The sequence below is a fragment of the Danio rerio genome, chromosome 19 (genome assembly GCF_049306965.1).
Source record: "Danio rerio strain Tuebingen ecotype United States chromosome 19, GRCz12tu, whole genome shotgun sequence".
NCBI classification, from domain to species: domain Eukaryota; kingdom Metazoa; phylum Chordata; class Actinopteri; order Cypriniformes; family Danionidae; genus Danio; species Danio rerio.
In genome coordinates this window covers 45,510,777-45,527,948 of record NC_133194.1, presented here as the reverse complement: position 1 = coordinate 45,527,948, position 17,172 = coordinate 45,510,777, and the positions used below count along the sequence as shown (strand labels likewise).

At 32.1% G+C, this 17,172-nt stretch overlaps 1 protein-coding gene across 1 annotated transcript; it reads right to left on the bottom strand.

Annotated features, from left to right (window-relative positions):
• Positions 1-6,822: 6,822 nt before the first annotated feature.
• crtap (cartilage associated protein) lies at positions 6,823-15,414 on the bottom strand. Its single transcript, NM_001001406.1, is given in 7 exon segments — positions 6,823-7,171; positions 9,305-9,388; positions 9,711-9,856; positions 11,877-12,005; positions 12,093-12,264; positions 12,587-12,736; positions 14,944-15,414. Coding segments are annotated over 7 exon segments (1,191 nt in total). The 5' UTR covers positions 15,403-15,414; the 3' UTR covers positions 6,823-7,120.
• Positions 15,415-17,172: the final 1,758 nt, after the last annotated feature.

The following is a 17,172-nucleotide window of genomic DNA, read 5'->3' as shown; positions in this document are numbered from 1 at the left end:
ATTACATCAAAAATAGGTCAAAAATGTAAATGGATTTGATGTCATTTCACTTTCTTGATGTCAAAATTACATTAATTTGACATAAAACAAGTGTAAATCTGCATTTAGTAATTAAAGCTTTCAGATAAATGTTATAATAATTAATATGCCATTATTCTCGTGGTCAAAAGGGCTTCAATGTGTGAATGTTAAATGGACGTCAATAATTTAACATCAGTGTGCATTTTTGCCATTTTTTATATTGAACACTATGTCTGGGTCCATGAGTTAAAATAAAAATAGTTTTTTTGGTCTAAAACGTCATAATTGATGTTTTAGACCAAAAAAACTATTTTAATTTTAACTCATGGACCCAGACATAGTGTTCAATATAAAAAATGTCCACTTACTACTTGTAAGAGAGGTAAATGCAAATCGATTTGATGTCATTTCACTTCATGTTCACAAATTGGCATTAAAAAAGGCATCAATAATCCAGTGTAAATTAGTACTTTGTAATTGAAGCTTTCAGATAAAGATTATAATACTTTTATGATACTATTTAGAGGTCAAAAGAGCATCAGTGTGTGTATGTCAAATGGACGTCAATAATTTGACATCAAATCGATGTGCATTTTTAACAAATTTTTGATGTCATGCTTGATGTCGATTTGGTGTCATTATACTTATAAGTATAAGAGGGTACCTTTCAAAAAAAAAAAAAATAAGCTGAGTTTTAGACCAAAAATCAATACAATTTTCAAGTTTAATGTTTATGTGGACAGAACAGAACTGCTCAATATAAAAATGGCCACTTATTGTTTGTGAAAGTGGTCAATGCAAATCGATTTGATGTCATCTCAGTTTATTAATGTCAAAACGACATCAAATTGACATCTAACATTGCCGTAAAAAAATGCATCAACAAATTACAGAACTCTTTAGATATATTGTACAGATACAAAATTTAGTGTAAATTAGCAATTTGTAATTGAAGCTTTCAGATAATTATTATAATAATTTATATGCCATTATTTTGGTGGTCAAAAGGGCAACGATGTCTGGATGTCAAATGAACGTCAATGATCAAATCAATCAGCAGTTTTGACGTCATGCTTGATGTCAATTTGGTGATGTTATGACATCAATATACCCACTGAAAAGAGTGTATCTTATCTTATAGAAAAAAAAAAAAAGATGAGATTTAGACCAAAACTTTTACGTGGATATAAAAATTGCGCAATCTAAAAATGGTGACTTACTATTTGTAAGAGTGGTAAATCCAAATCGATTTGATGTCATTTCACTTCATTGGTATCAAAATGACGTCTACCATTGGCGTCAAAAAACATGTCAAAAATGTATTACAGAACTCTTCACATCCGGATACATTGTCCAGTGTAAATTTGCACGTTGTAATCGAAGCTTTCAGATAAATATTATAATATTTGATATGCCATTATTTTGGTGGTTAAAAGGACATCGATGTGTGGATGTCAAATGGACGTCAATAATTTGACATCAAATTGATTAGCATTTTGGATGTCATGCTTGATGTCAATTTGATGTTATCACATCAAGATAAACACTGAGGAGTGTATCTACAAAAAAAACTGAGTTTTAGACCAAAAAATCATTCTCACTTTTAATTTTACCATTTACGTGGACCCAGATATAAAAACAGAACTGCTCAATATAGAAATGGCCACTTACTGTTTGTAAAAGTGGTCAATTCAAATCAATTCGATGTCGTCTCACTTACTTAATGTCAAAATGACATCAAATTGACATCTAACATTTCCATTAAAAAAAATGTGTGAAAAATTAATTACAGAGCGCTTTACATGCATTACATGGATACAAAATCCAGTGTTTATTTGCACTTTGTAATTGAAGCTTTCAGATAATTATCATAATAATTTATTTGCCATTATTTGGTGGTCAAAAGGGCAACGATGTGTTGATATCAAATAGATGTCAATGATTTGACATCGAATCGATGTGCAGTTTTGACGTCATGCTTGATGTCAATTTGATTTCGTTATGACATCAAGATAAACGGTATCTACCAAAAAAAGAAGCTGAGTTTTAGACCAAAAAAATCATTACCATTTTTAATTTAATGTTTACGTGGACCCAGATAAAAACAGAACTGCTCAATATAAAAATGTATACTTACTTTTAGTAAAAATGGTCAATGCAAATCAATCTGATGTCGACTCATGTAATTAACATTAAAATGACATCAAATTGACATCTAAAAAACGTCAAAAATTGTTTACAGAACTCTTTACATGTATTGTAAGAATACAAAATTTCAATTTGATGTTGTTATGACATCAAGGTAGAAAAAGCTGAGTTTTAGACCAAAAATCTATTCCTTTTGGCTGTCTTACTTTTTATTTTTACATGCACCTAGATATAAAAATTGAACTGCTCAATATAAAAATGGCCACTTACTATTTGTAAAGACTGGTAAATGTGGTCACTGAAATGCTTTTAGTTGCTAATCATTGTTGTTTTAAATTGTAAAGTGTGATATGGAGCTGTAAAATTGCATACTCTTTGTTTGTATTAATCTGTGACCATTTCACGTCCGTTTTTGAGCTGAAAGTGCGATTTTACACTGTTAGGATGCCAGTTAGATGTGACATGAGGGTATCTGACTAAACATAGCCTAGCTGTGGAAAACTCAACAATTACCAATAAACTACTTTGGGAAAAATCACTGAAGTCAACATGTCCCGTCTAAAAAAAAACATTTCATTGCTAAAATAAGACTGCAAATATATGCATAGGTGTCGCTATTTGTGTAAGACCTGAAATCATGCGAGACAGACAAGTTTTCTGTCTTTTTGGTCGGTTTTAGACCACAAAACAAAAACGAAACACTCCTGGATTGAAACACTCACCCAGCGGGAGAACAGAGACTTGTTTAAATGTGTTTGAACATTGAGTATCTGTGCAGTTTATCACACCATAGTAGGAAAATCCCACAGAGAAAAGGAAAGAAGGGCCGGTGGAGATGTAGAAAGACGAAGGATTAAAAAAACCGAAAGCGCGCATGCTCTCTTAAAGTGACAGTACCCCCAGAATAAAAATTTACATACTATTTATTGAACTACTGACTTAGTAAGAAAAACAAATACAATTTAACTCGACGCTTACCGCTTTCCAGCTTTCTTCAAAATATCTTCTTTTGTGTTCAACAGAAGAAAAAAAGTTAAACATGTTGATGGGTGAGTAAATAACGACAGAATTTTCAGTTTTGGGTGAACTTTCCCTTTAAATTTAAAGTGTTTTGCTGAAGGTTCAGTGTTTAGTCTTTTGCTCTTAAATTGAGTCTGTTTGGAGTCTTTATGGCTTTGGAAGGCAATACTTCAGCCTTTGAATAAAGACAGGTTTGTAAATTTCTTCCATGCAACACCATTTTACACATATCTTGAACAACATCCAAGCGAACATTTGTGAAGTTATCAACAACACATTAGTGCTAACATTAGGTACAAACAGATTGTGTGAGGCTTGACATAAGCAAAAAAAATAATAAAAATGAAATCCAGAAAATACAGGATGAAGATGGTGTAACACTTTGAGGTAACAAAATATTAATTGAAAGAGCACCTATGATGAAAATAAACTTTTGTAAGCTGTTTGGACAGAACTGTGTGTAGGTATAGTGTATCCACTGTTATACTGGGGTGATATGAACACAACAAGTCTCTTTTTTTAATTTCCTAACATTAAAATAGGACCTAAATCCCAGTGATTTTGAGGCCCACAGCAACATGAGGTAAGAGTGCAGTTTCCCCGCCCACTGAATTGATTGACAGGCACCATGTTTCTATAATAACATGAGATTAAAATATCTGTTCCAACTCTCTGTGTTTTCATAAGTTTAAAACGTTTTTAAAACAGAGCATGTTTGCGATGAAGACAGTAAAATCGCTATCTAACGTAGACTAACCATGTTCCGTACACTTTTCGCTATTCAGCGCACTCAAACGACCACTCCTCCGTCATTGTAAGCCAGATAAGCATGCATGTGTGTTCATTCTCTGGGGGAATACCTATTGCACAATACAAATCTTGATTGATGTCTTTTGGACCAGTAGTTTTTGAGAAAAGATGGGATAAGTACCGCCTTCGCATGTGTACGGAAGATGATAGGTATTAACGGTGTTCCGTACACGACTAAAATAGTGTTCCGTACAGGGCGCATCACTTTAATTTACTGGCAAAAATGGGCTTTGTTTGAAGTCTTATTAAAATCTTATGTCAGAATATACTATTACTGTGTTTAACTTGAAGTTAATGATATATTAAATAACTCTTTTATGAAAGTTTGAAATAAAATAGCTTTAAAATCATTTACTTTTTATATCATGTTTATTTTATTACAGCATGACAATTTAAAATATTAAAACAATAAATTCATGCACATTAACACTAACTTGACTGACCTTTTATGAATATAAACATCATCACTGCAAAAGGAGGATCCAAACAGCGTTTGCAGCCTGTCTCTCAGGCGGAGAGTTGCGCCATGCGGTCATCACCCACAACTGACATTTAAATATCCCCATTTCAAAGCATTTATTTAACAAAAGATAACTTATTTAACAATTTGAGATAACATAATATTCACTTCATAAAGACTGTAATAACGTGTGATGCATAAATTAAATGCAAAAGCATATTGTCGTGGCTTTAAATGTCTCCCCTCCCAGGCGACACTCGCACTTTAAGCTTGCCCACTTTCTATTTTCAAGCGCATTAGGTGGACGTAGCAAACTTACTGATTTTACTCAGAAACATATAGTAGGAATGTCTCTGTTGTGGTTGGGGCTGAAAGAGTGAGAATTAAAGAGTACACAGATATATAGCTTGCCTACGACCCATAAGTATTTATTCAGAGATTAACGTTAAAAGGTCATCTGTACGGAACATCGTTGTGTACGGAATATGGTTAGTCTACGTTAATTCTTAACCGCTATAATCATCACGGCTGCATGGTGTCAGTAAACACCCATATGTGCGTGTGTGTGTGTGTGTGTGCGTACTGCAAATAGCATTTGAGTGCGACTCATCATTTCAGAAAGGCTTAAATAAACTCCCCCACAAATACATCAAATAAACTCACTTGGTATTTTTAACTAATGAGCTGTATATCTGAGTCTGTCTCTATCACTAGCTGCTGTTTATCTGACGTATAGCATAATGAGAAGCAGACACGCATGTGGGAATGGTGGGCGGGGAGAAGCAGCTCATTTGCATTTTAAGCCACAGGCTACAAAAACAGCTACCGTGTAGTCAGACACCAAAATGAGCAGATTCTGGAGGCTATATTAAATGATCTGATGGGTGTTTTGAGTTTAAACTTACAGAGGCATTTTGGAGACACCAAAGGCTTGTAAAAGGGGTAAAATATGTGCTCTTTAAAACAACACAAATGTAGACAATTGACATAAATAAACCATTAATGTGCAGCATTATGAAAGTGTTGAGCAGTGTTGGGTGTAATGAGTTACAAATTAACTAGTTAATGTAATTAAATTACTTTTCCACTCTAAAAGTAAAGTAAGGGATTACTTTTCATTTTTAGGGAATTTTATTACAGTTACTTAAAATATATTCGCCTAAAATACTGTGCATAAGCTCAGCAGTTCTGTATAAATCAGTTCAGAAGCAGAGAAATTGTAAATACACTTTGTTTTGTTATGCCAGTGTATTTGCAAAATAATAAAATATGAAAGAATATATACATTATTTTATATTATATAAAAGAAATGTGGTGTCATTATTACTTTTTTGTTTTGATACATACACTGTAAAACCCAACAGTAACTTTATCAAATGAAATAGTGTAGTTAACTCAAAGTTCACTGTAAGTTGAAAAGAGTTTTCAACTCAGTGCTGAAGGTAATGAGCTAAATAAACACCTCATTACTTCAGCTTAAATTGAGTTAGTTCACAGTACTTGTATAGATTTGTTTTTTTTTAACTCAAATGGTTTGTTGCAATCTGTTTCCTCAAACGGTTTGAGTTGCCTTAATTTGTTGGGTTTTACAGTCCTCAGTTGGTTCGAGTTCTCTTCATTTATCGGGTTTTACTGTGCTCAGATTACTTCGTTTACTCAAACAGAATATGTTCACAGTACTCACTAGGATTAGTTTCTGAACTTAAATGGTTTGTTGCCATTGGTTTCTTCAAATGGTTTGAGTTACTTTAACTTATTGGGTATACAGTGTATGTGTAACATTTCTTGATCCCTTTAAGAGGCATTCGCAACTTTTAACCACCTAGTTGACCTTTTATCCATGAGCTATCATTATTAATTTAATTGCTTATTACAATTTATCAGAGCTGTGTCAGTATATTATTCAATGCAAGCGTGTGCCAAAAGAACATTATAAGTGTATATATATATATATATATATATATATATATATATATATATATATATATATATATATATATATATATGGTTTATTTTCAGCAGCTGAAGTGTAAATTACAGAAATTTACCATAAAATAACACATATTAAATTACAGAAATTTCCTTAAATTTAAATTTCTGGTAAATTTCCGTAATTTAATATCCGTTATCTTTTGGTACATTTCTGTCATTTAACGGCTGTTATTTTACGGCTTTTTATGGCCCCCCAGCTGCTGGAAATAAACTGTAAAATTATGGATTTTTTTTTACAGTGTATATATAAAGTTATTAAAGTAAGTTAAAGCAACATAAAACTAGTCATTGTCTTGACTTTTTGTCATTACATTTCTTACAGTGTGGTACGATAAGATGCATTGAGATTAAATAGAGATCCGACATCACTATTTTTACTGTATTCAAGTCTTTATTAAAGCAATCTGAGAAAATAAAAACACAGAACATTGTTTTCTCTGAGATACAGTAAGTTGACAGGGACTGAGATTCAGATATATTATCTTTTGGCTTGTGGTGCACGAGTTTAGACTGTGCTGTGCTAGGACGTTTTTTAAAATAATGAGTAAAAACTAAAAATATCAACAATTCCAATCACCAAACCCTAAATAAATACAACAGCAACAACACTACAGGACGAGGAATACCTTTCTGGTCTTTTTCACATTTATTTCAAACTCACACAATCAGTTATTCATCCCCAGCATCCAGATATTCATCAAGAAACTCTACAACTTCACCCTGGAGGAAGAAAAAGAGTTGGAGGAAAAGTTAGAGAGAGAATGAGGCTTGTTGTAAAATCTGTGTATATTTTTATTTTGTCTGCCACCACCTCTTGAGGTTTATTCAAGTTAAAGGGACATTACATTGTCTGCTATTGACATCCATAGTAGGTACGCTTTGGTATAATATACAGTCTGTACAGTAGAAAAATCATTACGTCCGTGGAAAGTCCTCATAAACAGGCCAGGGGGGGTTTGAGTAATTCAAAAGACCCACCCCCCACTCATAAAAGGTCCAAAATTTGTCCCATACATGAGCTCATTTGTCTTATTTTGACCGATATGCCAGCATAAACTGTGAAGGCATCAATGTCGGCTTTCAAAAAATGCAAACAATTATAGTCCACGCCTAGTTGTGCAAAAAAAAAAAAGAATCATCCGAATCTGACGCAAGTGAAGTCATCTTTCACTACAAGTAACTTTTATTTTGAATCTTGGATTTTTCTTAAAACAAAATAACTATAATAATGTTTAAAGCATTAAAATCAGCCCATATTAAGGTTCATTTTTATACTAATTAGACTATTTTGTTATCATTGTTTCTTATAAACTTTCAAAATGTACTTTTTTAACAAAAAAAGATTAGAATTATTAATTATTAATATTCATGTTTTATTTTTTATTTTTCAGATGGACAAATTCTGACTGCAGTTTTTAATTATTTTTTATCTTTAACAGAATTCTTTTTTCTTATGATATATGTGACAAATTTGTTTATTTTTTAAATAATATATATATATATATATATATGTATATATATATATATATATATATATATATATATATATATATATATATATATATATATATATATATATATATATGGTCACACTTTACAATAAGGTTCATTAGTTAATGTCAATTAATGCATTTACTAACATGAACAAACAATGAACAATTCATTTACTACTGTATTTGTTCATGTTAGTTAACGAAAATATAGTAGTTCATTGTTAGTTCATGTTAACTCATGGTGCATTAACTAATGTTAACAAGCACGGACTTGAATGTTAATAATGCATTAGTAAATGTTCAATTATGATTAATAAATGCTGTACATGTGTTGTTCATGATTAGTTCATGTTAGTAAATGCATTAACAAATGAACCTTATTGTAAAGTGTTATAATATATATCATTCATTCATTCTCTTTTCAGCTTAGTCCTTTTATTAATCTGGGGTCACCCATGAACCGCCAACTTATCCAGCACATGTTTTATCCATCTTATCCAGCACTCGCTGCAGATGCCCTTCCAGTTGCAACCCATCACTGGGAAACATCCATACACACTCATTCACACACATATACTACGACCAATTTAGCTTACTCAATTCACCTATATCGCATGTCAAACCGGAGCTCCCAGAGGAAACCCACGCGAACAATGGGAGAACATGCAAACTCCAGACCTGCATATTTTAGTTCCAACCCCAATTAAACACACCTGGGCTAGATAATCAAGCTCTTTCTAGGTATACTGGAAACTTTCAGGGAGGTGTGTTGAGGCAAGTTGGAGCTAAACTACGCAGGACACCAGCCCTCCAGGACTGAGTTTGGAAACCCTTGGTTTAAATGTGAGAACTTCTGAGGGTGAAATAAATAAGCACATTGCGCCCTCAAGTGGAAAACAAACAGCACTACAAGAAGTAAGATTAATATAAAAACCCTGTCAAATAAAACAAGAAACTCTCACCTCTTTTTGGCAGTGTACTTACTGTAAAGTGTTGACTTAAATACTTTATTAACTTTTGTATATCCTCAAATATTGTATTCTACCTCATACTCTCTGAACCTAGACCCCTCTCATTGTAAATGTATTATTAATTCATTGCTTATTTTGGCTACATTTGACATCCATAAACGTATACATTTGACATCCATAAACGTTTTGATTTATATGTGAACTCCTCAAAAACTCATGCATATAAAACTCTTTCTTGATGTAAATCTTTTAATCTTATATAATTTGCTGGGATTCTTTTTACGTGACCCGTTTTATCTCTTGTATTATATCATATGTTCATATTGTGTCTTTGTAAATGCTCTTTCTTGCATAATAGTAATAATAATATAATAAAAAATAACTCTCACCTCATCATCTGGCATGAACTTCTGTTTGGCGAATTCCAGCATCTGCATTTGTAGCGTCGTCTGATTATGATACCGCACTGCTTCCTATTGAGGGTGCGTGTATTATTAGTACCACTGAGAGGTAAATATTAAATAATTAAATAAATAAGTAAATATTAAGTATTGAGGTAAAGTTGGTTTTATATTCAGACTTTCTCCTTAATAACACAACTTCAGAAAAGTATCCTTTGCCAATTGTAAACAGTGAAATCCTATTTACATGTGATTTCAGACCGAATATTCGAAGTAGCATGGTAAACAATATAGGGAGTTTGTCACATGTTCACTGAAGAAATGTGCAAATATAACCGACTTTACCTTAATAAAAAAACTATTTTTTATTTATCATGATTTGAGAGACACACACCGCTCTAGGTAAGAAGTCCTCATCGTCGAGGCCAAATTTTTCTCTGTGGAAGCGATAATATTCCACGTTATTCCTCATCACCTCATCACTGGGGTCAAAGAGCATGTAGCTGGACACACACGGCACTGCGTTCTTCAGGTCATTCACTGAAGGAGAGAGAAAAGAGGTAATCATTTTATGAAGATTTAGGAAGATAAGGACAAAAATGTGAGCTTTATTTTTTGAATGGTTAGACGTGTTCAGAACAAGAATCAATTGGCGAAAACATTAAAAATCACAGTGTAGCCCCAAAAATAAGGACTGTCAAATTTGTGCCACTTTTTTGAACATCACCGGATGAACAAATAGGTTTAAATGTTTTAAACAAATAGGTTTGAATAATGTTTTGAACAAATAGGTTTTACCCATTTGTATATAATACATTTAAAATATATTATAATTTAATATGATCCCTTATTGATTTATGTATTTTAGGTCAGAATAAATATGTTGTTTAATTTTTGCAAAGTTTAATTAATTACAAAGTAACTAGCTACTGTAATTAGATTACTTTTTCGCAGAAAAAGTAGGAGATTACCTGTCATTTTCAGGTAATTTAATTGACAGAATCTTATAATGTACTTGTTTATATATTGTACATGAATTCAGCAGTTCAGATCAATCAGTTAAAGGAAGCAGAATAATTCATTTATCAAGTAGACTGAACATGCTTGAGAAGCAATGAACTGCATCAGAAATGTATGTCAATATATGGTATGCATGAAATGTCATGCCATTGCTTTAAAATATCTTGTCTTTTGATACATATAATGTTTATTATTCTTAAAGTGTTACATTTTATAATAAAGATTAATTGTCCTGTTTGGCTCTGATTTAAAGAATTAAAAGAGATAATTTCTATTGTCTATGAGGTGTTAAGATTTATATCTAGTGCATTTATACGTTGAATTTATAGTGTTTCTTCAAGTAATTAAATAACTTATTGAGTAACTGAGTTACTTCTCAAACATTGCAATAAAAATGTAATTAAAATACGATTTTAATTATGTAATTAGTAATTAATTACATTTTTAAAGAAACTTACCCAACACTGATGAAAGTTTGAATATAATTTCACCTATATTATGACACCTTTTATAATTTTGTCAACATAACAGTAGACTTTACCTGCATTTAATAAGCCTTCTATGTATGTAAAATCATGTTTTGATAGTTTAATTGAATGCTGATGATCTTGTCATTTTGTTCAAATGTTTTAGGAGCAATTTTTTTTTTCTTTGTGAAATATATAAATATATTCACTATACAGTTGAAGTCAGAATTATTAGCCCTCCTGAATCATTTATTAGCCCCCTTATATATTCTTTTCCCCAATATCTGTTTAACGGAGAGGACATTTTTTCAACACATTTCTAAACACAATAGTTTTAATAACTCATTTCTAATAACTGATTTATTTGATTTTTGTCATGATGACAGCACATAATGTTTTACTTGATGTTTTTCAAGATACTAGTATTCAGCTTACAGTGACATTTAAAGGCTTAACTAAGTTAATTAGGCAAGTTACGGTAATTAGGCAAGTTATTTTATAACAGTGGTTTGTTCTGTAGACAATCAAAAAATATATAGCTTAAAGGGGCTAATAATATTGATATTAAAATGGTTTGAAAAAAATTAAAAACTGCTTTTATTCTAGCCAAAATAAAACAAATAAGACTTTCTCCAGAAAATTCCTTGCTCTGTTAAACATCATTTGGGAAATATTTAAAAGAGGAATAAAAATTCACAGGAGGCCCTATAACTTTGACTGTATATTCATTATAATGTTAATAAATATTTCTCTCTCACTCTCTCTATATAATTTATATATTTTTAAAATTATAATTTAAATGTATATTTTCATAAGCTTGGGTTAGTTCTTTTGAACTTAAGTTCATTAAGGAATCCAACAATTACAGATTGAAGTATAGCAAAGTGTGATTATAAATTGCCACATTTCACAGTATTACTGTTTTTGATATATTATAATCAAATATATCTAATGTTCGCAAGCATAAAAGGCTTCTCTATTATCTTAAATAGATCTTACTGAACCAAAACATCTTCACACATCACTGTTATGTCTCACAAAATTAGTTCAAAAGCACAACTTTGCTGACTCACATTTATAATAGGCAAACTGCAGGTAGTGATACATAGTCGCCACAAATTTCTCAACAACAAATCCTCCAACAACCGGCGTAAGCTCGCTCTCACAGCGAACCTTCCTCTCCAGAACCTCCGAGTAATGATCTAAAGGCAAAAAACAAGCATGTTATTACAGTGTGTTTTATCTTACGCTACAGAGGACATAAAAGAGTGTGTGTTTATCATGCCAACCTGCGATGGACGGGTAAAAGTCTTTAAAGTCTTTAATCTGTCTGGATCCTTCTGATGCGGCGATACATTCATCGTATACCTTAAAAAAGTCTCTCAGTGCCAGCTCCATATCTGACACCGACGTTCGGAAATTATCTCCATTATACGCTCGCACGGCCCGAATGAACAGCATCTGAAGCAGAAGATAAAGAAGTAGCATGACTTTAAACAGCATGTTTATTACTGTCATTTCATACTTGATACGAGGCAAAAATGTAGTAATGCAATATTATTGTAGATACATTTTATATACAGTTAAAGGCAGAGGCAGATTTAATCATTTTGGGGCCCTAAGCAATTTAACCCAAAAGGGCCAACAGTGCTAAAAATGTAAAACACCTCGAATATTTGCCCTGTCATAATTTTTCTTTAATATCAGTACCTCTCAAGTTGCATTATCCAGCAGATGATTATGAGGACTGATCTGCCCAGTGTTTTGTGTATGGGGGTCTCACCTCGTATGATTTGGTCTCCAGGTCTTTCAGATGGTCCTCAGCTCCTGGTAAACTCTTGTAGTAGTTCATGTTTCTCTGCATCATCTCATCATCAGGATGCTTCAGCAGGAATGTGTGTGCAGCGGATACCGCTTTGGCCAAATTATCACTCTAAAATAATTCAGAATAATACATTTTGTCAGACATTTTTTCTAAATCTCAAAACTCTTCTGAATAAAACATAATAATACCAACAACAAAACAATCTGTACTATCTAGACCTGCTGGAGATCATTATTTAAAAGATCAATTAATCTAATGTTTAATAATGTGATTAGTTGATTAATCATTGATTGTTTTTCAGATTAATCTTTAAACTTTTATTGTTTATTAAGCGTTTATTGAGCATTATGATTTATTGTGCTTGAAATTGGTTCAACACATGCAATAAAAAGTTTTACTCTAAAGTTATTCTATAAAGTTAATATGGGTCTATATTGTTGTGTAGCACTACCATCTATACAGTATGAAAAATATGAAAATACAACAACAAAACCATTTGTGTTTGAACCTGATATCAATACCATGAATTTTTGCTCACATATACCACCATAGTATTCTTGAAGCATTTCTACAAAACTTATTTCAACGGTCTATAATCTCTACTAAAAAAAATAGGTAGTGTTACAAGCTTGGGTAACACTTTACAATAGGGTTGTATGATATAATGTTAGTTTTATAAATATAGTTGAAGTCAGAATTATTAGCCCCCCCTTTGATTTTTTTTCTGTTTTAAATATTTCCCAAATAATGTTTAACAAAGCAAAGAAATTTTCACAGTATGTCTGATAATATTTTTTCTTCAGGGGAAAGTCTTATTTGTTTTATTTTAGCTAGAATAAAAGCAGTTTTTAATTTTTAAAACACCATTTTAGGCATAAAATTATTAGCCCCTTAAAGTTCATTTCTAGTAAATCAGTTATTAGAAATAAGTTATTAAAACTATCATGTTTAGAAATGTGTTGAAAAAATCTCTCCGTCAAACAGAAATTGGGAAAAAAATAAATAAATGGGGGCTAATAATTCAGGGGGGCTAATAATTCAGGGGGGCTAATAATTCTGACTTCAACAATATATATTTTTTATTGAAAGTTACATTGATTTATGTAATTTGAATCCTAACTCCACATGATAAATTAAAGTGAAATTGTAATTAAATAAACAAAAAAAAACTAATAAATAAATAAAAATAATAATAAAAATAAGGCCATAAAACATAAAGTTATTTTACAAAGAGGCATATTACATTTATTTTGTCCAGGCTGAGTCTAACAGACACACTTTTAATTTTAGAGACATAGAGGTTTCTAGATAATCAAAGAATATTTAATGTTAGATAATGTATTTACTAAAATAAACAACCAATGAACAATACATTTATTACAATATTCATTCATCTATGTCAAAGGTAACAAAATGAAACTCACGGTGCATTAACTAATGGTAACAAGCATGAAAAAAAATGTTAATAATGCATTAGTAAATATTGATCTATGACTAATAAATGCTGATTGATTATTATTGATAATTAGTTCATGTAAATATTAACTAATGCAATCTTATTGTAAAGTGTGACCAAAATTTTGTATGGTGTACCTTTGATGAAGTATTTACATTAGCATAAAAACTGATTATAAACAAATGTACTAAATAAAAGTGAGTAAAGTATAGTAGACTCAATTTGAAGCAAGCAAGCATGAATTTAGATTTGAATAATGCATTAGTAAATGTTTAACTATAATTAACTAATGCTATTGTTGCATTAGTTTTTTATTGTTGCATTAACTAATGCAATTATTGTTCATTATTAGTTGGTTATAAACTAACATGAACAAATGCAACATTATTATAGTGTTACCATAGTGGGTCACACTTTACAATAAAGTTTCATTAGTTAATGTTAAATCATGCATTTACTAACATGAACAAACAATGAAAAATACATGTATTACAGTATTTGTTCATGTTGGTCAATGTTGATGATAATACAGCAGCTGTTTGTTAAGTTCGTGTAAACTCACAGTGCATTACTAATGTTAACAAGCATAAATTTGGATTTTAATAATGCATTATAAATGTTGAACTATTACTAATAAATGCTGTACATTATTCATAATTTGTTCATGTTAGTAAATACATTAATTTATGAAACATTAAGGTAAAGTGTGAAACATGATCCATACATATCATTCCATACATAAATTATGTATGGTTAACTTTACATTAACTTAACTTAACTTAACATTAATAGGCTACCTGATTATGAATAAACGTATACTAAATAAACGTGAGTAAAGCAGCAACGTTACGTTACTCACTTTGAAGTAGGCGAACTGCAGGTACTTGTATGGCTCCCGTTTATCAAACTCATCGACGGTGTCCCGGCTGGGGAGGGTCTGTCTGAAGGCTGGTAGCCCCTGTTTGCACCTCTTCAAACACTGAGCTCTCTTCATCACATTACCGAAGGCCTGCAGCTCGGGAAAGTCGCTGAAACGGGTCTCATCGTCGAGTCTGACCGAGCTGCAGTTGAGGTTACAGAAGGCCTCGCTGTCCCGGAGCAGCCGGTAGAGCCGCAGACTGACCTCCAGAAACTCCACGCTCTCCTTCCACTTCTCCTCACTGTACAGGTCTAACGCATGTCGGTACGCGGAGTCCAGCGGCATCAGCTCGTGTCGTGGGAAACTGCGAAAGTTATATTTCTCATACTGCGCGAGGACGCAAACGGAAAAGGAGATTATTAATAATGCAATTCGGATGCAATGGAATGAGGAAGCCATGGTGGCTTATGGAGATGCAACCCCCCCAAAAAAGTAGCAGGAGTTGGAGAGAACAAGACCCGCCCGCAAGACTCTCCACGTCCCCAAAGTTTCCCACAGTGCGCTCCCTTCCCCCATACAGCTAAAACAACACTGCCGTGATTTACCATTAAATTCTGTTTATTCATTAGTTAACTCACTGCTGTGGACGATATTTAGCAGATTACAAGAGTTGTACTGTAGTGGACATTTCTGTTGTTGTTGTGGCTGGTTGTAAAAGTTAAATAACCAAAGCTTAAAGGGATAGTTCACCCAAAATTTTTAATTCATCATTTACTCATCATTTGCTAGTTTTAAACCCTTTCTTTCTTCTGCTGAACACTAAAAAAGATATTTTGAAGAAATCTGGAAACCTCTAACCATTGACTTCTATTGGTTGTAGTTCCTGGTTTTCAGCTTTCTACAAATTATCTTCTTTTTGTTCAACAGAATATTTGAAACTTTAAAGTGCACAACATTTGCATGCTTTAAATAAAATCAATTGTGTAATAAGATTACTTTATTGGAGACAACAAAATGAGATTTCTTCTAAGAAGCAAAAACAGCACTGCTGTGATTTACAAACAAATGCTGTTTATTCATCAGATCTCACTGCTGTCGACAACATTTAGGTTGTAAGAGTTTAAAGAGTTGTACTGGAAGTAGACTTTTTAGGTCCACCAACTTTTTTGTTATGCCAATGTTTGAACTTAAAGATTGTCCTAAAACAAGAATGGGTGTTATTCAATAGTTTTAGGGCAATTTTGATGTGATGATACAATTTAAATGTTGGCTACTCACTAAAACACATAAAATAAAAAAATGCTGGGTTGTTAAATATTGACAAACCCAAACAGGGGCGCAGAATTAGCATTAACAGAGGGAACTGGTCCCCAATATCAACCAACCCACCAATAATTGAATCTATCAGTTCTCCTAATCTCTCAGAGCATGTTAAATTTCTATTTAAATTATTGTTCGAAAAACTACAGCCTGTACTCCACCTACTGTAGTTAATACGTTTCATTTGCACTATGGTTAAAATAAATGGAAGTCTTTATCAAACTTTATTTTTGTCAGTTATAAAGCTTTTTTTTAACATAACACTATTCCTTAATTAAACTAATACATCCATTTGGCAAAAATTAAGAAGAATAAACTTAAAAGTAATATATTTTAATAAATTTGTATGACATTGCTCTTGACATTGGTAGGGACCTATGAACCTGTTATTTTTAATTTGCTGCAAAATCACTTTACATTAACACTAGCAAAGCTGTTCAATTTTTTTAATCCATCATGTACAATATTATTCATTAAGTTAATTAAATATATTAACAATGAGTTAATCCATATTTGATTTAGTATTATGACAACCCATCATTTTTGTTAATGTAGGCTACTTTATGTGCTCAATTAGCTCTGGAAAACATTTAAATCAAATGGTTACAACAAACAAGTTACATAGAAACTAAAGTGAAAACAAGCATTGATTTGATAAAAGAACATCTGACCTGATATGCATTAACTAAAACTATAATAAGAAGACGTATAATGATCTACAATAATATTAAAAGTACCAAAAAGTCCTGTTGCAATGCATGGTGGGTGCTCAATATAATTACAGCCCTATAAACCCCCATCATATAAGCGCGAGCCGCCCCTCTGTGTGCCACGTATAAAGCATTCCAGCCTCCAGACCCGCGTTTCCGCATTTCCCTGCAAATACGAAGCTTTTCCTGCGTAATCTCC